The sequence below is a fragment of the Hyperolius riggenbachi genome, chromosome 9 (genome assembly GCF_040937935.1).
Source record: "Hyperolius riggenbachi isolate aHypRig1 chromosome 9, aHypRig1.pri, whole genome shotgun sequence".
NCBI classification, from domain to species: Eukaryota; Metazoa; Chordata; class Amphibia; order Anura; family Hyperoliidae; genus Hyperolius; species Hyperolius riggenbachi.
The window spans coordinates 61,946,424-61,970,668 of record NC_090654.1 but is presented as its reverse complement, the minus strand read 5'-3'; the positions used below and the strand labels follow the sequence as shown (position 1 = coordinate 61,970,668).

Genomic DNA, 24,245 nt, shown 5'->3' with positions numbered 1-24,245 from the left:
GCAACTGCCATTCACTTAGTACTTTTGAAAATAAAGAAAACCCTGAGAACCCCCTATGAGAAGATGGTCTACTCCAAAACCTGTTGGTTCTGTCAGATTTCTATTACCTACTGTAAGTGACAGCAACATAGGAAAAAAATAATGTATTGCTCATTTTACTCTGGAAGAAATGTACTTTTTATCTGTACATGTTCACATATATTTTAAGATTTTCGCAAAAGTGGTCCTTTAACTATAAAATGTTTTGTCTACCTATCTGCAATTCTTTATAACCAGCTAACCCTTTAAAATGAACAGTCAATAACCTAGCAGGGGCATTATTTTGAATGGCAACCCACAACTGAATAAGTTTACATAAAGCCAACAACGTTAACCGCCACACTACTCCCTTGTGAATGGACGGGCCAACCGTTTCTCCACTCACAAGATGGCCACACCCAGTTTGAGCTACCAATCATTGTTTTGAAATGAAACCACACCTCTATGATAGACTCTGGGCACTAATGTAAGAACAAGACCTTGCGGCAGCAATGATGGAATAGAAAAACCACATACAATCATTTCTATTTTCTTTTACAACCATACAATACGACAGTTGCCTATAGCTAGAAGACCATCTGGCAGCGGTAAATGCACCTTTAGCATAACAGAATCCCTCAGGGTGTTTTGATTCATCATTGTGGCTGTTTAGAGCAGACTTGGAACAATCTCTGCACGATAGGTAACATTTGACATTCTGAAGGTTGGGAGAATAGCGAATCACCACCACTCGTTCCAGTGTCACGATTGCCTCATTGTCCACTTGGACTAGACAAGCCCGGTGCTTTGTGCACCAACGACATTCAGTATGGCTTAAGTGTGTTTTTGTCATTTTGTATAGTAATATTCTGCTGACCTCCAAGTCGAAAGGCATTGAACGTTATTGCAAATAGTTTCTTATTTACTTCCATCTCCGTGAGATCAGAAATGAGGACAGACCATCATCTTAACAAACAGTGTTTAACAATTTTGTTTAAGGATGAAAGCAAAAACAATTTTGCCACAGTTCCCCTACAAAAAGGACGATAAATACATGAAACCATTATATGAATTAAAAAAACAGGAAAACAAAAAACCAAAAACAAATATGGCTATAAAATGCAGACAACTCTATGAGAAGAAGCTGAAGTGGTGAGCAATTGTCACCTTCAACCAATAACGCCAAAGCCATAGCGTTACAATTTTAACATTTTTTTAATAAAACAATTTGAGGCTGTATCAAAACTCGTTGTTTAAAAAAAATGAGTGATTGCTTAGATCATTGTCTGGCTGGGAAAGCACCAGAGGCATCTATGGAGCGAATGTTGAATATATTCTAGAGATAGATAGATATATGTATATTGTAGGTGTGTGTGGTCGGGGCAGCGGGTGAGATCATGGTGCAAATTTCTCTGTGGCATAAGAATCAAATCAAAGCTCTACATAAAAATGTTCAATCGTCATGTAAAATAAAGTCCTCAGAAGTGTTTCAAAAAGGTGGCAAAAAAAAAAAAAAGGGAACAAATAGCTCATCGCAAGCTCTACATTTCTGGACATCGAGCAGAACCAAAACACAGCTCGACTTTTTGAAACACCACTGGAAATTCATTTCCTTGTAATATTAAAAATGTCTCAAACACACATGAGAGATAAAATAACTGTGAATTAAAAACATAAAAACTCCGTAAGGTTCGTCCCCCCCCTCTCTGACTGTTTGATTTTTAGGATTTTGTTTGTCTCTCGTTGTTTGTCTCTCGTTATAATCTGTAGCTAGACACACGTGGATAAAAGTAAAACAAAGAAAAAAAAATACAGTTAGTGTTAAAGGCAAAAACAGCAGAGAACCAAAAGGCCACCCCAGCGAGAGATGGAAGTCCTTTATCTTCCGTTAGTCATCTGGGCCTGCAATCTCAACTTGTATGAACACAAATATGAAAAAAATGGCAGATGTTCAAAGTGTCCCACCGCCCGTGGGGGAGCAAGGCATGGAGAGCAGTTTCTAGAAAACGTTCCCAGGTCTTTGATAGTTTGCTTACAACAGCAATGTTTTCCGTTGTCCGGACACTAGATTGCAGGCCATAAACTCACAGCCCTGACTCTCCCTCCACTCTGGTCAGTGTATATTAAGGGGGGACGTATGGGGGTGGTGACCGATATGGGGTCATGTTCTTGGGTCGGGAGCCTTTACCCTCCATGGGCGCTGTGAAAGGAGGGGGAGGCTGGTATGGGGGGGCATTAGGGTCCTCATCCCTTAGCGGTGTGTATTCCCCCAAGGTGTCCTGGTTTAAGGGAATTGTCTCTGGCACATTCTGGCTGGGGTATTCCGGTGGTGGTAGAGGGGCTTTCTCCTCCTTGAGAATCAGAGGCATGCTGGAGGAGGGAGGTGGCTTAGAATCGTCCAATTCATCCGCAAATATAATTGGAACACCCTTCTTAATAAATGTGGCCTGATCCTCTATGGTTAATTTGCCTTTCCGTTTCTTACGGTAGCAAATCATGGCAATGATACCAGCAATTAACAAAATGGCAGCAACAACCACAGCCGGGATTACAGTATGGAGGTATACATCATCTTCGCTACTCTTTTCTGGATTTCTATCTGCAGCTAGTGTTGGAGAAACAATCGTGACAATCTGATCCTCAGGGGTGAAAGGGAAGGCAAATTGATCATTCATATTCCGGCAGCTCCCGGCAAGGGAAACATTGATCTTCTCAAGTTTAAAGTCTGGTTCCATGGCTGTACCAAAATGTGGTCTTAGTCTACCATTCTCATCATAAATCTTCCTGGCTATGACTTCAATTTGCTCCTTTGGACATTTGTCAACAGGCAAGGTGTTGTTGGTCCATTCCACCACGATAGAACCTTTGGTGATATTTTTCAAGGTAACGGAGCTGCTGTTGCGATCACCAAATGCAAACGCAAGCTTCTTGACCAACTGTATCTTCTTATTGATATCATTAACCACAGAATTATGGTCTCCCTGGAACTTCCCTTTGAATTTTACTGGCGATTCTTGCTTCAGGAACAGACTGCGCACCTGGATTTCAAGAGCATCAACTGCAGTGAGACCACCTTTGTCAGTAGCTTTCAAGTAGTATTCATGGTCCCCTACATGGCTGGCATCAGGCATACCATACATCACTTGGCTGGTACTGTTAAGAATCACCCACATCTTATCTCGCTCATTTGCAGTTTTCCTTGGCTCCAGTGTGAGTCTTAAGTTATCTGTTGTGCCATCTTCTTTGTCATAAAATGTGTCAGGTGGAATTTTAACTTCAAAATACGTTCCCACCCAAGCAACAACTCTATCAATGTGATTTTTGAGTTCAGGTTCTGTGTTACTAGATCGTGGAATTCCACTGGTAGATGTCCTTGTACGGCTTGGGGAAGTGGTCTCAAGTTTTGTGGTTGGAGTTTTTGTAGTTTTGGGAGGCCTTGGTTTTTTGGTAGGCTTCTTGGTTGTGGTGGTGGTAGAGTCTGTAGAAGGTTTTAAGGTGGTCACTCTTGGCTTCTTGGTGGTTGCAGATGGAGGTGTGACTTGAGCTGTTGGTTCAATATATGAAGGCCTTGTGACAGTTGGGCGAACAGGACCAGGGAATACACTTGTAGTTTCCACTTTTGTTGGATGGATTGGACCAAGGGTTGGGGTGTGCATAATGGGGCCTCTGGTTCTTATAGTGATGGTGGGTTTCCCAGGGAGAGGAATGGGTTCACGAACTGGAGGTGCAGTAGTATCTGTGGGAGGGGCAATAGCTGGTGAGGTGGGAGTTGGAACTATTCTAGTAGGGGGTTCATGGACAGCACTGGTTGGTGGTCCAATGGCAATAACAGGAGTTGGTGTAGTGTAAATCTGGCGTCTTAACCGTTTGGGAACATTAGGCTTCTTGTTAGCAATGTGCCACCCTACTACAGGATAACCAAGCCGGGCAGACATTGTGCCTTCTTTAGCAGGGACCTCGACAGAACTGATGTTTGGAACACTGTTCTGGTCCATGGAACAGCCGACCTTCCAAGACAGTAAAGCTCCATTTTCAACAACTTTCTTTGCATTGCCCGGCCCTGCCATAAATGCAGACATATCAAAGAGTTTGTTGTTAACAACTGGAACCAGTTTCATCTGAAAGAGCTCCACCACAGAGAAGTCTCTCATCCTCTTTAGAACATCCACCCTCTCCCTAGGGTTCATTTTTGTCAGATCAGCATCCAGAATAATGGTGAGAATAGTAATGGGCTCGTCTGTGCCACAAAGGAAAGGAGTCACCTCATTAGTCTCCTGATCGCTCACCCGTACAGATTGAGGTTCACTGTGGTCTTCAGGATGAACCTCGATGGAGAAGACATCTGTAGCTTGCGGGATGGAACTTCCATTTGGTGCCATCTGAAAAGTTGACACAGATATTTCATACAGTCCTTTATCACCCTCTAGAGGAAGTCCCTCCAGTACATTATTGTCCAAGTGTAACCAGGAGGGAAGTGTCTCCTTTCCAACCTCATTAATCTGGAAGAGAAAAAAAAAAAAAGTAATCAGTTAAACCACATATGCTCCTACATTTACATGGATTACAGCAAGCAAGAGAAGTAGTGTGATCATTATTATATATAACAGTCTGAGTCAAACTAGACTGCTGACACTACCCAGGTGAGACAGAATTAAGCAAGAACAGAATGAGAGAACATAGCATTAATTCACAAAGAATGGTAGGAATCTGAAATTATAACAACTATTTGCAACCAATCAAGCCTTGCTTTAACCCTTTAGCAGCCAGTTTATTTAGAGGCATGCAAGTGCTCAAGGCCAATTTATAACTTTCAATTTTTTTTTTATGTTACATGTCCTTGCTTCTAATTAGTACTGCTGTAATGTATATTTATGGCCACTTGTCACTAGGGGGCAGAGTGAGACAATAACAGTCTGCTAGTAGAGATAGATCAAAGCATTCCAAGAGTTCTGCTGACTGAGGCCAAAAGCAGTGGACTTATCTCAAACAAGATAACTTTATTTAAAGCGGAATATAACCCTGCATTTCAACTTTGCTCTAAAACATTATTTACAACATATTATATGCAAAAAGCATTTTTTTTACTAGACCAGCATTGGAAGGGTTAAACACAGAGGTTTAAAGTTCCGTGGAGAGATATGCAGAAGTTCAGATTGTTACATTCTATTTAGTTATATGTATCTATTGAGAAATGTTACACACTCTTTGGCTGTCCTCCAACTCCTTCTCAGTGAGAGAGATGAGTCACATTCAACACTTATCTGATGGCAAAAAAATGCCATCAGATCTATTTTCAATAGATTTCATACTGAATTGCAGTCGGGAATGCGGTAAAAGCTATGCGTAGCCAGTCCTGACGGCAAAAACGAAAGTAGCCGGCAGCGGGGGACCAGAGGATTAGTGAGTGGCTGCGAGGGCACAGGACTACTGCAGGGGGCTGGTAGAAGCCCCAGGTGAGTAAAACTTTTTTTTCTGGCTTAAGTGTCCCTTTAACCATCTACTGTCATTTTTAAATTTCAAGTTCGCTTCAAAGTGGGATTGTCAGCCAAAAAATCAAATTCCATTTACCCACTGCTCTGTGTTTATTATTCAGTCTACAGCATTGCAAGCATTCCAATATAATCATATAGGTTTCTGCCGTGATTAATCTTATCTCAGTCAGCCTGGCTCTATTCTGGTACATTGCCGGGGAGAAGGAAGCATGTTATCTCCTCACTGATTGGCTGAGGGCAGTTCAGTGTGGCATAAGGCTGAGAAGGGCAATACACCTCACCCCTCTGCAGAAGCAGCTGAAATACAATCTATGCTGTGCTCACATGAGTTTACAGATTTGACAGTGGAGAATAAAAAAGCGGTAAAGGAGGAAATTACATCATGATTGGCTTCAGTCAGAGGCAGTAAAGATGGAAAATACATGGAAACCGTTTTCTCTTTATTTACTATATAGAATTCACTATCAAAACATAGGCAATACAATATATATGCTATGCAAGTAAAACAAGTATGTATCTACTTTTTTTTTTCCTGGGATAGTATGGCTGTCCCTGCGGCTTTAATTTCAAAAATTTCCACACTCCTAAATAAAAGATGGTCAAAAACTTCTGTCATGCATGTAAATTTCTACACAGCTTGGAATGGACCAATCAAATGGTTTTCCTGCTGGTTTTGATTGGCCAAATTCCAAGATGCATACAATCTGGAATCTAATCAGAAATACTGATCAAGAATTGAATTAAAGACTTGCTATGGCACAGGAAGACCGGTTTTCAAACTCAGCCAGCCAAGTAATAAAAAAACTAAGAATTGCATTGTAAATTATAGTATGTGTTTTTGACGATATATAAATAAAACAAAACACAAATCTGTCTGAAACAGAGTGTCAATGCTTCTATCAAGAAATGACCAAGAAGCAATGAACAGAAAACTCTTCCCATAAAGTAAAGCAGGCGCGTTTTGTAAGTCATTGAGGGCTGAAGACACGCAAGATAGTGCACTCGTTTCTAGGCTCAGTGTACCCAGCATGCCTCAGGGGGATCACAGTACATGCGGATATTTCTGAAGAGGTCTTTCAGGCGGGGAGAATGTCTATTTATAGCGGGACTTGCACTGTAGACACGGCCTATATTTGGAATGTGCTACATGTTTCATTGAAGCCATCGACTGTAGTGGCGACATTGACCTGTAACTGGTGACAGAGGACTGTGGAACAAGCAGCATCGATGAAACACCAGTGTAAAGCTGACAGTACACAGCACCCAGTTTACTACATGCAAACATATTGGTGCAGTATACTGGGTTTAGGAAAGTCCTGGAGCACCCAATGTAATATTCCTACACTCCTGATCAGTCCTATTTTTAGCTCAACATTCTGCCCAGCCACAGAACTCTTACCATCAACCAAAACTGGTCCACATATACTCCACTGGTCACGGAATTCAAACCACCCATGTCTGTTCATGCCACACCAGCTAGCAGATCATCCTTCACCTATCTCTGCCCACATACTAGACCTGCAAGTAGATACTCTTCCACCTATTCCTGACCAGATACTACAGCAGCCAGCAGAACCTCATCCACCTATCCCTGCCCACATACTAGACCAGCATGCCGATACTCCTCCACCTATTCCTGCCCAGATACTACACCAGCCAGCAGAACCTCATCCACCTATCCCTGCCCACATACTTCACCTATACCTGCCCACATAATAGACCAGCCAGCATAACCTCTACCACCTATCCCTGCCCACCTACTACAACAGCCAGTGGGAACTGTAACAATCCATCCCTGTCCACATACTACACCAGCCAGCAGAACCTCCTCCACCGATCCCTACCCACATACTACACAGCCAGTAGAACCTTCATTACCTATTCTTGTCCACATACTAAACTAGCCAGCAAAAAACCTACCCCCCCCCCCCCTATCCTTGCCCACATACTACACCAGACAACTAGACCTCTCCCACCTATCCTTGTTTACAACTATGCCACCCACCCACCCAGTAAAAGTGGCTTATATCGATCACTGAAACCCAAACCACAATTTTTCTCTATATTCTACACCAACATCTGAGGGAACCGGTACTACACTACACAAGCACATGAACCCAAACCACCTTAAAGATATGTACTTTATACTGCACTGGCCAATGGATACCCTTACTACTCTTCACTGACTATATAAACCAGTTACTAGAACATCCACCCTTGCTCTTGTCTACATACTACAACAGCTACTGCATCCTCTACCACTGCGCCCTATTCACACACTATACTACCTACTGGAACCCTAACCACTGCTCCCAGTCCATATACTAAAATAGCATAGCCACTGGAACTAAAAACCTAATCGCTGGTTCCAGTCCACATTCTAAAATAGCCAGTGGGAACCCCATGCTGCCCTGTCCATATCCTGCACCAATGAATGGAACTCCACCAAGACTTTACTGCCGTTTAACCTCTGTCCATAAGTTACACTGGTCATCACCATTTCCCACCACTTCTCTGTCTGGCCCACTCTTGTGACCAGCATGGAGCCTGAACAGTGTGCAGTCCAATAACAGTATTTTTAGCAGAAAAGAATGTGACATGTCTGCACTGTGAGTAACTGGAGTATATTTAGTGTACACACAATGCTGACCTTTCCAACATAACCGCTCGCCATCTCCTCTTACACCACAACTGTAAATATCCGCATGCTACATGCCATACCTTATCATACTGTAGCGTTAACCCCTGAAGATGGGTCCAGTCCCGGGAGCCGGTGTACCTTCCTGAGCCCTACTGCACAAACCCATTATAGCACAATTCTAGCACTTTCAAGTTAATTGCATTGTCGGGACCCCCTTTCCTCTATTCTACATTTTGCAGAGTCCCTGTAGAGGAGAAATCAATATAGTGGACTGGAGATGGCATTTAAAAATTAAAATGCACCTACAACGTAAAAAGCCTCATCAGCACCAAAATACCTCCTGATAAATAAAGTGTCATGGTGATCTCCTGGACGCTGCTTCTTCACACGCATTTCCCATTTAACAGCAGAATGCATGTGTGCTCCGCTGTGTAACAGCACTGCTGTGTGTATGGGCCCGCTGTGCATTATAGCGCAGCTAACCCCATCCTCTAGTATAACTAGCAGTGCATGCTTTGTGGAAATCCACTGAGGTAGTGAATGAGCTCTGCTGAGACACAAATTACCTCCCACCTGAAGGGTATGAATAATTTTGAACTGGACACTTTTTGCTCAAATGTAAATAAAAGTTAAAAATTGTTTTTTATCCACAATAATGCCTCTTATACATCGTCTTATCTTTTAGCGACACCCATGTCATTTTCCATCAAAAAATTAAACTTTAAAGGGACTCAGAGCTCATATAAATGAAAAGATTTATACATACCTCCAGCCCCATACGCTCTAATCGTTCCCACGCCGCCGTCCTTAGTCTTCTGCAGCGCCGGTACCGGGTTCCCGCACTTCCATCAGTCGGCTTTAGTCTATGCAGGAGAAGTGCGCTCTTTGCATATCTCTCCAGCAGCTGCTGGAGATATACATAGAGGGCGCACTTCTCTTACATCAGACTGGCTCCGACTGGCGGAAGTGCGGGAACCCGGTACCGTCGCTGCAGACGTCTAAGGATGGCGGCGTGGGAGCGATTGGAGTGTATGGGGCTGGAGGTATGTATAAATCTTTTTATTTATACGAGCTCTGGTACACTTTAAGCCAAAATTTGCCAGAGGTATGAATAATATATACATTTTATTTATATTTTCTGTGAACACAGATATATACGGTCAGATATGTATATCTAATTTTAAAAATACAGTGACTGCTTTATTGAAGCAGCACAAGCAATTTTTTTTTTGATTGGTTTATTTCATTTTTAAGGACTAAGCACTGCTATTACTGTATATATTTATGACCATTATCTAAGAAATAGAACATTTTATCATATCTTCTCTTATAAATTACAGTTTAAATTTATTAGGAGTTGGTGCCTTTTTTTCCTGACTCCAGACAAAAAATACTGTTTCAACTCCTCAGCCCACAATAGGAGCTTTCATTAGTAGATAGGGGTCCGCTTGAGTGCGTTGACTGACCTATGGCTATGCAGACTCATAAGCAGCTATGCACCAGCATTAGGTTTGGTTCACAGTATGTTCACTGCACTATATTTTGATGGCCTGGACAAGCTGAGGTCTGCAATAATGGTCTATGGCCAGATCAAACTGATCTGTTCGATTTTCAATTCCTACAAGAAAATCTGACTGCATGCATTTTTCTGAACAGGGGATTGTGTTGCTATTTGATTGGCACGCCTCTGCTCCAGCGTGGCAATGGACCCAGTCAGCGATGACAGCACATGCATCAAAATGTATTGTGGAGAACCCAGCCTTTGGTTTTTAGCAATTTTTGATTTAGTAGCTGTTCTGTAAGTTTAGACCAGCGGTGCCCATTGCGTAGATCACAAAGGACTTCTGGGTAGATCCCACACCACCAGCCGGAGTGATGTACATGTCTAGACTTCAGAAATCCAACCGTATCAAAGAGGTTCAGAACCTTAGGAAAAAATGAACATGCATGCTTCCAACATCACCTTAAAGAACCACTGTCACAAAAAACGGAAAATTTTAAATATATTTCAACACAAATAAGAAGCGCAATAATAATCCGAACATTTGTACAGCGCTTTTCTCCTGTTGGACTCAAAGTGCACAAGAGCTGCAGCCACTGGGACACGAACAAGAGACCACCCTGCAGTGTTAGAGAGAAACTCCGACCAAGAATTGAACTTCATCCCAATCAGTAGCTGATACCCCCTTTTGCATGAAAAATCTATTCCTTTTCACAAACAGACCATCAGGGGGCGCTGTATGACTGATATTGTGGTGAAACCCCTCCCACAGGAAACTGAGGACTGTGGTACTCCTGGCAGTTTCCGGTCTGTGAACCTTGTTGCATTGTGGGAAATAGCTGTTTACAGCGGTTTCCAACTGCCAAAAACCCATGCAGCAGCTACATCACCTGCCAACAGTAAAAATGTCACCATGTAATAAATGTCAGAATGTAAATCAGGGGGAGGAAAGATTTTACAATGGGCAAACACTGACTAAATCATTTATACATAATTATTGTTTTCACTGGAGTTCCTCTTTAAGGAGACTTGCCTTGAACTCCTTACTGAATAGGTACCCTAGCCAGGATTCGAACCCTGGTCTTCCATGTCAAAGGCAGTGCCCTTAACCAGTACACTATCCAGCTACTAAGCATGTTTCTTCCAGAGTAAAATGGTCCATAAATTACTTCTCTCCTGTGTTGCTGTCACTTACAGTAAGTAGTAGAAATCTGACATTACCAACAGATTTTGGGCTAGTCCATCTCTCCATAGGGGATTCTCAGCATGGCCAGCATCGCTGGCCAGCCTCCGTGCTCACTGCACACTTTTTTGGCAGTTGGACGAAGCAACTGCCATTCACTTAGTGCTTTTAAAAATAAAGAAAGCCCTGAGAATCCTCTATGAGGAGTTGTGCTAGTCTAAAACCTGTCAGTTCTGTCAGATTCCTACTAGTCACTGTAAATGACAGCAACAAAGGAGAAAAGTAATTTATGGCTCATTTTACTCTGGAATGTACTTATCTGTATATGTTTACATATATTTTACATTTTAAGATTTTTGTGACAGTGGCCCTTTAAGGAACTGACTCTTTACTTGATGCTCAATATATCACGTTACAGGTGCCACTGTAATGACATAACGTTATTCAGTGCACCTATCAGTGTACTGATAGATAGTACAGCAAGGTACACAATGAGAGAGATCCTTGTCCATTTTAGCTTACAGTCAGGTCTGGAATGGACCATGCAAGGCACTGTAGTAACTTCTTGGCAGGAAGTAGCGATTAGCATGCACAGAAATGCATCCCACCGATATGTCCTTAAACTCCTTCCAAATGACTCAGTTCACTAAGCTTTGAGAAAATACAATGATGGTAATTTTATTTCCTAATATGTGCGCTAACTACTAGGTTAGCCCCGATCCTGAGGCACAAAATAAAAGGTGAGAATTCAGAGAAATCCAGAGTACAAATCAGCATACCGTTGCTATGGTTTCCAGCAGGCTTAGCTTGAATTGTATTTACCTATATTAGGCTAGCAATACATAGGTAGATATGGCAAGCAATTAGTAACTCGCTGTTTGCAAAAATCAATCAGGTAGTAGTAATCCAGTCTACCATCTTATCTTGATTACTACTAGATTTCAGCAGAATTGATTGAAGGGCTGGTGTAATATACCACAACGCTATGCAGCTTCTAATCTTCCATTGCTCTTTAAGTGGACATACATTTAGCGATTTTGCAGCCTGATCGAGCACCCAATTCCATAATCGGTCCCGCAGCAAGCTTGCTGATCAACGATTAGACTGATTTCGGGCAGAAATTGGTGAAATGTATCGATCAAGCATGCTGCAAAATCTCGGGCCGCTGTGGTCGATCAGGTGGGCGGCTGTAACAGCTTGCGATATAGTTATGACTGACAAACGCAACGGAACCACTGGCTGATGTTCCCCTAAAAGTTAATGTGCCCCCCCCCCCCATTCCTGTGCATTCAAATCTCACCTAGTCCAGAGGTGAGGACAATATCACAAGGCTGATTCACAAGAAATATCATAATGGAATTGATCGAGAATCGGCCTGTGGTGTATGGGCAGCCAACAGATCTCTCTCTGATCAGGGAGACATCTGTCAATACAATCGCTAGATCTCTTATATCACCGCATCTATTCCTGCAATGTCCCTTATATCACCCTGCAGGTCTGATGTCCATTCTGTCACCCTATAGTGTTACATCCCTCCTGTCATTCTACACTATTACCCTACAGTCACAAGGTTCTGTGCTGGACATCGTTCTTACATAAACATTGTATTTGGATAGGGACTTTTCATGCCTTTTATGTCGTTCGTATATTTCTTGGCTTTCCTGTTCTGTGTTTGGTGGTTTTATGAACTTCCCGGGATTGTGTGTTTAGGATCTCCGAAAACAATACCTGGAACACAGATCTGCCACATACTAACACACTAATCCAGACAGAATATTAGCAGCTGACACAAGGTCACTGTGAGACCACTGGACGCCCCCGCACAGCTCAGAGCTCAGCTTCCACCACTCAGAATCCTGGACACTAAAGGGGACATTTACAAGTGCTTATAAGATAACTTTAGGGTTAAATAACCTTTTAACATTCCTACATACAACACCTTGCCACTCTTATGACATATGAGGAGGTGCTTTGATCTGAGAACAATGGAGGAGTTTTGAAGCCCACCATAACTCTGGGACGCCCTATTCCCTCAAGTCATATTTTTCAATTTTCTCTCCCCATCAGTAATTAAAAAGAGGTTGAATTTCAATTCAGAAGCCCCGGGATATGATTATTCAGTTCCTCAGCAAGTGTGTACGTTGCTTAATACTACTACGTTGAACAGGAAGAGGTAAAAGACGGGAATTTCCAGATAGAGATCAGTTAGAAACAGACAAAACGTCTATGAGAGGCAATGAAGGATGCATTGTTGTGGGAGAAGAACGGCGTCAAATGACACAAGACACTCGTGTAATGAACCTGCGTATCCTGTTCGGTATTGGGAGTCTGTTCCCGTAATAAGATCTCCGTTCCAGTAATTGAGCTCCAACAACGTCTACAATGAAACTGTTCTTCTAAAAACCTGGAAGTGCTTTGATGAATCCCTGGTCTGAAGACACATATGGTCCCCCCTATTTCCTGGGGTTTGGCTTTCATGTAGCTAGAGATTAATTATAAATAAGTACTAGAGGCAGTTGCTTCCTCCATTGGGTCTATGAATTCATGGGAGGAAATTAGGGAGGGGTTCCTGGATCCACAAAGCTTCAAGAACCTAATCCCTCAACTGAGACTATGCCTTGGCTTAAATGAAGGATGGAGAACAGCGAAGGATCCAAGAAACCTGGGCTGGATTTATCATTAAGTGTTTGGAATATACTATGCTTCCAGAGATGATAGTGCACCAGATTCTCCCTCGCTAAACACTGTTTTCTCTGCAACAAATACTGTATATAATGATATAATATAATAATAATAAAAAAAATACCATTAGAACAGAACTATGGCAGAAGTAATTGCTGAATCAGTTTTAAAGCTTCAAACGTCAGGGCTGAGAGCAAGCATGAGGTTTTAAACACTAAGGGCTACATACTTGTTCCAGGCCATTGACCAACTCTGTACAGTAGAGAAGCCAGAAAAAGAAAGGAGACCAACCCCGAGCTTGGAGGAGTGACAACCCCATGTATCTCTTGGTCTGACGCATCACAAGGCGTTCTGCACAATGCCACCATGGTAGGTGTCATCAATCCAAAAATGGTACTGACAACACTCTAAACTTCTTCAGCAAGGTGATCACTCATCTTTCTTGTGAAATAAAGGGGTGGCAATTCTCCATCTAGGCTGGCTGGAGGGGATCTGCACAACAACTGCATGTTTCTTGAAATGAAGAGCAATAATACAACACTTGTCTCCAGTTCTATAAAGAAGGAGAGGCAATCCTTTGAGGTTTCCCAGTATTCTGACAGATACTAAACACTCCTCTTCCCTTGTGTACTTGTTATCTCTGACCTCAAGGACAAGCCAGGTAGGACAAAAAGGGCAGATATAGTTCATGTGATATACAGGAAGTAATCATCAGTAGTAAAGACAAAATACCTCAGATTGACATGCTGTCCAGGGAAATCACACAGGTACAACTAAAGCTTTTTTCATTCTGCCAAAATGTGATCTGGATAGACAAAGCACATTTTGGGCTAAGGTAGCAAAAGACTCCATTTTACCTTAAGTACCAAATACCAACTGTAAAGCATGGTGGTGATAATTTTGGGTCAGAGTCTGGGCAACACCCCTTAATAAAATACAATAGATTCTTTGTTGCGCTTGAGGATAACCACCTCACAGAAGATTGACCATACAACATAATGACTAAACATTCCAGCAAACCCACCAAGAGATCTTAATAATCCTAACATTTGTATGGCGCTTTTCTCCTGTTAGACTCAAAGCACTCAAGAGCTACAGCCACTAAGGGCATGCTCAAGGGGCCACCCTGCAGAGTTAGGAAGTCTTGCCCTAGGACTCCTAATTGAATAGGTACTGACCCTAGCTAAGATGCAAACTCTGGTCTGCCATGTCAAAGGCAGAGCCCTTACCCAGTACATTATCCAGGGATGCCTGAAAGGAAAAATATGGAGGGCTTTGGAATGGCCAAGTGAATGCTTGAATCTAAATTCAACTATATGGAGTGGTTTAAAAGGGTCAAACATAGAAAAGACTCCTCAAAAAAAAATCTCACAACTGAAAATGCTACTCCCATTTGATGTCAGAGTCTGGTGGCAATTATAATAAATGCCTTCCTGAGGCAGGTTCTGCCAATCAGGGTAATATTAGGTATTATGGCTGAAGCGGTGCTTATTTTTCTACATATGGAAATGAAAAAGTCAGTTTTAATAACTGTGTTTGTTCGGTTATAGCACTTGTATACTGCTTGAAGGAAGACACCACACCAGTTTGCAAAAAAACAAAGACCCAAACATCCTGAGACTGTATCAGAACATTCCAGGAGTCCCAACAGATGTAATCAGGAAAAGTTGGCAAGAGGAATATGCCAACTGCCATATAGCCCTGTGCACAGCTGTACATAGCCTTTACCCTCTGCTTTACAGCCGTTTGCAAAAATTACCATTCCTCGCAGGGCTGCATACCCTCCCTTTCCCAGCTGTGCACAGCCTTATACCTTCCTGTGTACAGACTTTTACCCTCTTACTGCCTGCCCTGCTATACAATCTTCCCTGATCATCCTCCTTCCTATCCCAGCATCACTATACATCTACTGCTGCACATTACATCTACTGCTGCACATTACAATTACCCTACACTCTTACTAGCATAACTGTATACCCCCTCCCCTGTTGTACCTCTGCAATGCACAGTAATGCACCTTCCCCTGCACAGCTGTATACCCCCTCCCCTGCTGCACCACACAGCAATGCATCTTCATTTGCAGAACTGTATACCCCTCCCTTGCACCACACACACAGTAATGCTCCTTCACCTGCACACAGCTGTATAACCCTCCCCTGCACCACACAGTAATGCCCCTTCTCCTGCACAGCAGTATACCACTCCCCTGCTGTACCACTGTACAGTAATGCACCTTCCCCTGGTAAGCTGTATACCCTCCCCAGCACAACACAGATGTGCTCCTCCCCCTGCAGATCTGTATACCCCTCCCCTGCTGTACCTCTGCACCCCACATCTGTGCTTTAACCCCTGCAAAGCTGTGTACCCTCACCAGTTGAGCATTTTCTATCGCACAGCTGCATTCCCTCATGTTGCACCACACAGCAGAGGCACCATACTCTCCCCCTTCCCTAATATACACTCTCCACAACCCCGCACAACTGTATACCCTCTCCCACTACTCACAGCCATGCACCTTCCCCCGCACCCATGTGACATCAGCATCAGTTCAGCACAGCTGTGAAAAGTCATATTTCATGCCAGCTTGAGAAAAGCCCATTATTTGTAATGAGGTAGAGCGCTGACGGAATTACAGCCATTTGTTCAGACACAGAAGCTGACAATAAAGCATTTCCGAGGCCGTCTAGCAGCGAGACATTCCCATCGTGTCCGTACCTGTCCCGGAGGCACTGTGGTTACACCTCAACCTAACGGGAGTCTACAGGGCTCCAGATATACCTACTCTATGTCCCAAGTCTGGCATTAGGAACAATTTCAATATAAACATAGAGCTTTTAAATTAGAAACATATGAAAGTCTGCATGACATTCCCCCAGCTGGTTTGGCAGGCTACTTTTACAGGCAGAAAAATGTCTTGATGTCTCGTTTTAGTGGAGTAATAAACAAGTCTCTGACATTACAGAAGACTAGTCTGTTGATTGAGTAATTAACACTGATAACTTCCACTCTCAAGCCCTGTACACACACTAGATGCCTCTGCCAAGGATCGAGCGTGTATACCAGGCCTGGGCAAACTTTATCCGGCCCGGTCTGCGTTGGGCTCTATTCATAAAACCTTACCGCAAGTTTTCCGCTCAAAACAGCGGATTTTCCCGTCCATTTAGCAAAGTGGGCATTCATAAAAGCTGTTCCCGCATGAAAATCTACGATCCCCCAGCAGAGCGAGAAATTTCCGCCTTCTCCAGTGTTTTTCTAGATTTATCTAGAAAAAAGTAACAAAATGGCCATTCATAAAGTTTAGAGGAAGCGGTATGTGGACGGGAAATACCGCTTCCTCTGATTTTGCGGATTACATACAAGTGAATGGGACAGACCTCCCAGAGAGAGCAGTGCACGGAGAGACTCTGCCGGCTGAAGTGTTTCTGCATGCCTTCCGACAGCTTACCGCCAGCTTTCAGCGGGAGATCTCCGCACTTGCATCGCAGCTGGCAAGATTTTTTTGAATGACCACCCAGAAGTGTAAAATACCGCTGCGGTATTTTCCCTCCAGGAGTTTTTTCGCCACAACTTTTTTATGAATAGAGCCCATTGTGCGGACCGCATTCCTAACATTTTTTGGCCTGCTTCCCCTTGGCCTGTGAGCAGGCGATTAGCAGGGGTTAATACTTACGCACTCGCTGCTTCCTGTGTCTCATCTCCATGGTAACAGCATCACATGCACACTGTCACATGACACGCCAGGCTAAGTTCACATTATAAATCGCCAGAGCTATTGCAAGCGCTGAGCAATGAGATTTTTTTTTTAATCGCTTTCCCTGCGCTTTCGTAAAGCGATTATTTTTTTCACTTCCTGACGTCAGTCAGGAAGTGAACTCTTTCACCCGGAAATTAATACAATGTATTTATTCATGAAAGTGCTTGGGAAATCGCTACAGAAAGTGCTTTTTCAAGCACTTAGCGATTTTCCTAAACCTTCCATTGAGCAAAGCGCTTCGAAAATGGTACAGGCAGCGCCTTTGGAAGCGGATCACAACTGATCCGCTCATATGTAAACACTCATTAGGAATCATTGCACAATCGCTTTTAGGGCGATTTCTACAATCGCCAGCGCTTGAAAAAAAAAATACACGAACGCTCATAGTGTGAACAAGCCCTTAGGCTGCCTGTGTCACATCTAGAGATTGTCAATAAGATAAAAACTGTATGCAGCTTGAAACTAAACCAATCAAAATGCACAGGAAGTGGATTTGATTGGACCAATTGCAAGCTGCACACATGATGTTCCTGCATCTTTCGATAAAGTGTTTTGCATATGCCCAGGACCAATTGAGAACTACCAGCACCCCCCCCCCCCCCCCCCAATGGACAGGCAATACAACTATTGTTTATAGATAGTTTCTAACGGACCTGCAGGAGAAGTTACCTCTGATAAATGGACAGTATGCTCGTTTTGATTGGATGGTGAGTGGCTTGTGTAAATTGCCCTAGCAATCGTGAATGGTTATTGTTCGTCCTAAGATCAGCTGTACAATCAGTGTTAGTTCCCCATTATCCCCTCCACAGACATTAGCAAACCGCTCGTCCCAGCTGTGTGTTCGCACTGCTGCCACTATCAGCCGCTGAAAGTTACACTCTGTCTGTGCTCCAATGTATATGGGGCCCTGCATGTAATGTATGAGTTGTAGCTTGGCTGCTACAGCTATAGAACCAGCCAAGTCCCAGAGAGGAGAGTATGAGACACACAAAGAAAGAAAGAAAAAGTGGGCAATAAATCTAGTAACCGTGACTGGAGCCATCCTCACCTTGACTAATCCTCCATCAGTAGGACATAAATGGGCAGGGAGGGGGATTCTGAAGACACGCCCCACCATGGCAGAGCTGTCTGGGATGCCAGTGGGCGGGGCCACAGTCTCTCGTTCAGGGAACAGTGTATGCATGGAGGCTTCCAGCTGGTTGTCCCAGTCCTGGGCGATGTCTGAGGAGTCGCTCAGCCATGCTGACCGTGCACACGAGGCCAAAAGCAGCACCAAAACCGTCCTCCAAAGAGGGCAAAGCGAAACACATCCCGCCTCCATCCTTCACGTCTTCACAGAGCTACAGGCAAGTGAGGGAAGTGGCTCCAGTCAATGGACACGGTGCTCCTTCATAATGGACAACCTGCAAAGAGAGAAGAAATCATTAATATGCAAGGTTAGATTATAGTCATACAACATAATGATGGGTACAATGAGATGACTCCTCCCCACGACAGGAAGATCTGTGACACACAGAGAGTCTCCGCCCCCAGGGAACAGATAGGACACACCCTTCATGCTAGGTTCACTGTGGGAGTCACGTTCCCAGTGACCGCGGTAATGCAACGGATCGGAAAAGTGGCACCTCATACAATGAAACAACAAACTAGAGCTGGGGTGTCAACTCAATCATGTAAGGGAACAAAATCTCAAAAGCTAACATCTTCTTAGTCGCGGGCCAAATTGCTTATTAAGATTTCACATTTACTGAGCAGTCTCAAATATAGTAGTGGCGTAACTATAGTGGCCATGGAGGGGGGCGTGGACCTCTGCTTCTCCCCCTCTGCATAGTAGAGCGGTGGAGCAATTTAATAATATTTATAGAATACCTCTGGCTCTGAATGCATGTGACATGACTGAGAGCTGGAGGGGTGTATAGAGTGTGCAGTGGCCAGGAAGAACAGAAGAGACGCAACATATTGCTGTAGCGGGTAATTACACTGCTCTGCTATATGGGTAAAGGGTAGCAGGGGGAAAGGTATGTGGGTTTTGTATCCAAGGATGTGGGGCCTATGCTAATTTAGCAGGGGGGTCCCAAGGGTGGTTGCTGCGCTCAGGGCTCTAACTGTCAGACTTTGGACGGGAAGGCCGTGTACTCCTGTTCTTTTGCTGCTTACAATGGTGCACATTGAAGCTCTCCAGGGCCACATAAAATGGCGAGGAGGCCTGCATTTGGCCCGTGGGCTTAGAGTCTGACAACGACTTAAACAATGAAAAGTATGCTTCACTGTTAATGGGTGCATTTTCTGTTGCAGAGCATTACCGCGTCACATGCTTTGTTACCGTAACGCATAGGTATTGCATTGAAATGCAACAAGCCACGTTAGCAGAACCAAGACATTCAACGAACACACCCCCTGGGTCGGCTGCTAGAAGATCTCATTTTCTAATGACAAATTCTGCCTCCTGGGAGGCAGGGCTGTGGAGTCGGAGTCGTGGAGTCGGGCAATTTTGGGTGCCTGGAGTCGGAGTCGGGAAAAAATGCACCGACTCCGAATGAATTTGTAACTAATTAAAATAGAAAATATGATAAAATATTCTATTTCTCAGATAATAGTCATTAAAAATAATGTATATATACAGTAATAGCTGTGCTTCGTCCACAAAAATGAAATAAACCAATCAAAATTAGTTACTTGTGCTGCTTCAATAAAGCAGTCCTCGTATTTTTAAGGTCAGATATACATATCTGATTGTGACTGTATACATGATGTGTACACAGGAATCTCATATATACTAAATAACATCTATGCTGTAAGAATAAAGCCTGATGTGTAGCTGTGTCACTAATAGAGATAGTCAACGAGATGGAAATAATTCTGCATTGATGCTGATTTATGCAAATGTATGCACTCCCTTTGCTGATGAAATCAAATAATGTGATATGTTATTAAAATTTGGTTTGGTGACTACAAATTAAAGGGTAACTGAGACGGATGAAAAGTAAAGTTTTATACATACCTGGGGCTTCCCCCAGCCCCCTTCAGGCTAATCAGTCCCTCGCTGTCCTCCACCACCCGGATCTTCTGCTATGAGTCCTGGTAATTCAGCCAGTCAGCGCTGTCTGGCCACATGCCGCTCCCACAGCCAGGAACATTCTGCACCTGCGCAATAGTGCTGCACAGGTGTAGTATGCTCCTGGCGGCGGAGTGTGTGCATGCGCACTACGCCTGACTGGCTCAAGTACCTGGACTCATAGCAGAAGATCCAGGTGGTGGAGGAGGACAACAAGGGACTGATTATCCTGAAGGCGGCTGGAGGAAGCCCCAGGTATGTATAAAAAAACTTTAATTTCATCTGTCTCAGGTTTACTTTGTTGCACAGTAGTACTATACTCTACATATGCACTCCCCACAGAGCTGCAGGGAATCCACTGAGAATGCTGTGCACATTGAACACAGAGGTGTTGTCTGTTTACAATCTCCTCATTCCCCTGCAGAGTACCTGCACATCATTCTTACATGTACCCACACTTACATTGCCTAGGGCCTGATAGATGTTCTTTGTTCCGGTTTGTACCTTTTACAAGTACTCTTACCAAGGACTAGTTTTAGTCTAAAGGGAATAAATATAGTAGTCTACATATCCTTCTCACTTCAGTTGTCTTGTAAAATTCCTAAGCGTTGGCAGTTAAGAGACGAATTTCATGTTACATACTTTTAATCAACAAAATTGTAATATGCAAATTAGAGGAGTCGGAGTCGTAGTCGGTGGAATCCTAAACTGAGGAGTCGGAGTCGGTGGATTTTTGGACCGACTCCACAGCCCTGCTGGGAGGGACCAAAATGTTTAATTAACACTGCTAAGAAAATACGTTCTAAATGTGCTCATTAGTGCTACAATCTCCCGAACAATCAACTGTACGATCGGTCATTCCGTCAATCTGAATTTAAGGATTCCTTTAGTCTGATCAGATTTGCTTATTTTCTCCCTCCGTTGGTGGGTCTGAATGAATGAATACTGGGTCAACTGGTCAGGAGATTATGGACACCTGAAGTGGGAAGTATATAGAGGCAGCCATATTTATTTCTTTTTAGGCAGTACCAGTTGCCTGGCAGCCCTGCTGATCCTCTGCCTCTAATACGTTTAGACATAGACCCCGAACAAGCATGCAGCAGATCAGGGGTTTCTGACATTGTCAGATCTGGCAAAGTTAGCTGCATGCTTGTTTCAGGTGTTATTCAGACACTACTGCAGCCAAACAGACCAGCAGGGCTGCCAGGCAACTAGTATTGTTAAAAAAGGAAATAAATAAGGCAGCCTCCATAAACTTCTCGTTTCAGGTTCCCTTTAAAGTGGATCCGAAATAAACTTTTACTCATTGCATAATTGTGTTCCTTTCATATAGTTTATGGGGGATTCCTCAAGCCAAATACTTTTTTTGTTTTGTTTTAATACTCAAATTCCCTATAAACTAAACAAGCCTCACCCACAGCTTCCCCAGAGTGCCTTGGCACTCTCAGATCCATGTAGTAAGGGCTAATGGGAGCTCAGTCTGGGCAGGAGGAGGAGGTTACTAGCAAGAGATTTCAGAGGCAGAGGGGAGGAGGTATGAGGAGGGGGGAGTGAAGTTTTCAAAGGCTAAGGGCTGGAGATGCACAGCAGCTTGCCTGTGTGTAATGTGACAAACAGAACATGGCTGCCCTCGTATCACAGGAATAAATAATCATAACTGTTGAAGTTGTTTGCAGTTAGATTTGCTGTGTAAACCATCTAAAATTTAGATAAAATACATACACAAGTTACTTGTTATAGTTAGTTTTTCATCTCGGATCCGCTTTAAGAGATTAGTGACACTGTTGTTCATGATTATGGTACTTTTATGATTATGGTAAAAAATTTTGAAAAAGGAAACACTACAGCAGGTGGCCCATATAAAAGCAAGCATCAAAATATTCCCAAGCTGTAGTCATGAGAGAAAAATTACACTACACAGCAGAAACACTCACTAAGGAGCAACATTCCTCTTCTCCTCGCTCCTCACAAAGCAAACCAGATGGGACAACTCTCCTCTTATTACCCAGTGTTACAGAAGCCGACAGTATTAAGCTTCTGTACTGGAGCAGACCTCATGCTATGCACAGAGTATACAGTCTGAACCAGGGCTGTGGAGTCAGTAGAAAAAAAAAAAAAAAATCTTCCGACTCCTCAGTTTATGAAACCTCCGACTCCAGGTACTCAAAAAACTGAGGAGTCGGAAGATTTTTATACCAACTCCACAGCCTTTGTAAAAATTAGACTAAGGAGGCGGATTTGAGGAGTCAGAGTAATTTTGGGTACCTGAAGTACATGAGTCAGCGGTTTCATATACTGAGGCATCGGATGATTTTTGTACTGACTCCACAGCCCTGGACACTACAACAGGTATGCAGCTGCGGTGTACAGGGTGAAATGTCCTAACCAGAAGGCGGTAGTCTTCTCCCAGCAGAGCAGGTTGCCACACTGATGTTAGCCAGGGGTTAAATCCTGGCAGAGACAGGTGGAATGCGAGAGGCGCCGAGAGCTACTCTAACATGTTTAGCATTTCCCGATATAGAATGAGGCCAGAGATCAGACAGTGGCGGCATTTCCCAGCTCTACAACCGCTGCCATCTTTCACCGATCCACCACTGAGCAAAGAGGACGTGTGACGGGTTCCTGCTCTTTACACGCAGCGTGTGCAGCTCAGGCCAAACATGGAAAACTTGTTCCAAGATACATTTATATTCCAGCAATCATCGCTCACCCTCTGGCTTCAATGGCGGTTACACCTTTCTGACTGCTAGAGTTCTGATTGGCTGAATCCAGGCAGCACAGGCACACACACACTGGAGCATGAGAGGGAGGCTACATAATACTCACCAAGAGGCTGCAGTCCCACTCAGAGGCACTGTGAGAAGCCGGTTAAACCTGGTTGCTAAGGATACCACTCCCCAATCCCCACCAACCCAGTACTGCACTCAAATCCCCTCCGCCCCAGGATAGCACCCCAATCTCTTCCTGCACCACACCCCAATACCCTCCGCTCTCCAAAATGCACTCCAATCCTCCTCTGCTGCTGTACCACACCTCAAATCCCTCTGCTTCTGTACTGCACCCCAATCCCCTCCTGTACGGCTCCCTAAGCTCATCCACTCCTGTGAAGCACCCCAATCACTTCCACCTCCAATCTCCTCCACCCAGTACTGCACCCCAATCCCCTCTACTCCTGTAATGCACCCAAAATCCACTCCACCCCAGTACTGCAGCCCAATCCCCTCCTGTACTGCTCCCTAATCTCCTCCACCTCCTGTATGACACCCCAATCACTTCCACCCACAATCCCTTCCACCCCAGGGCCACACCCCAATCCCCTCTGCGCCTGTACCACACCCCCAATCCCCTCTGCTTCTGTACCACACCCCAACCACTTCTGCTCCTTTACTGCACCCCAATCTCCCTCTGCTACTGTACCACACACAATTACCTCTGCTCCTGTATCCACCCCATTTCCTTTTGCACCTGTGTCTCCTCTGCTCCTGCACCCCTCTTGCTCCTGTACTGTACTCAATCCCCTCTGCTCCTGTACTGCGCCACAATCCTCCTCTGTCACGTCGTTGTGCTGCAGTCAGTGCACACCACACATGGGCACTGTTCTGTAAGTAATGCAAGCAGTGTATACAGACAGCAGAATGTAAACAATTTTCTACAGGACTACCGTATTTGCTTTATGCAGCTGTCTTCATCATCTGTGTACAGAGGACAAATTAATGTCCTCGCTGCTGGAGAACAACAAGTCTCAGCCACATCTTCCTGTGCACCATCACACACACGGTTACATGCTGCATAGACAGGATGTGGTGAAGGTGCCACTTCCTAATATCACCTCACTAGCCAGTCGCGTCACAGAAAAAGATCTGACACACAAGACAGGAACAGCAGCAAAACTGTAACTAATCCTTCTCCAGTGAACCGC

The 24,245-nt window shown here is 43.9% G+C and overlaps 1 protein-coding gene across 3 annotated transcripts in view; it reads right to left on the bottom strand.

The window, feature by feature from the left end:
* Positions 1-919: 919 nt before the first annotated feature.
* Positions 920-24,245, bottom strand: part of DAG1 (dystroglycan 1) — a 165,525-nt gene continuing 142,199 nt past the window's right edge. For all 3 annotated transcript variants that reach the window (XM_068252902.1, XM_068252903.1, XM_068252901.1), the window contains 2 exons: positions 18,320-18,674; positions 920-4,517 (listed from right to left, as the gene is read on the bottom strand). In XM_068252902.1, coding sequence (XP_068109003.1) covers positions 2,142-4,517; positions 18,320-18,592 — 2,649 coding nt within the window. In that variant the 5' untranslated portion in view covers positions 18,593-18,674 and the 3' untranslated portion in view covers positions 920-2,141. The remainder of the gene's footprint in view (positions 4,518-18,319; positions 18,675-24,245) is intronic.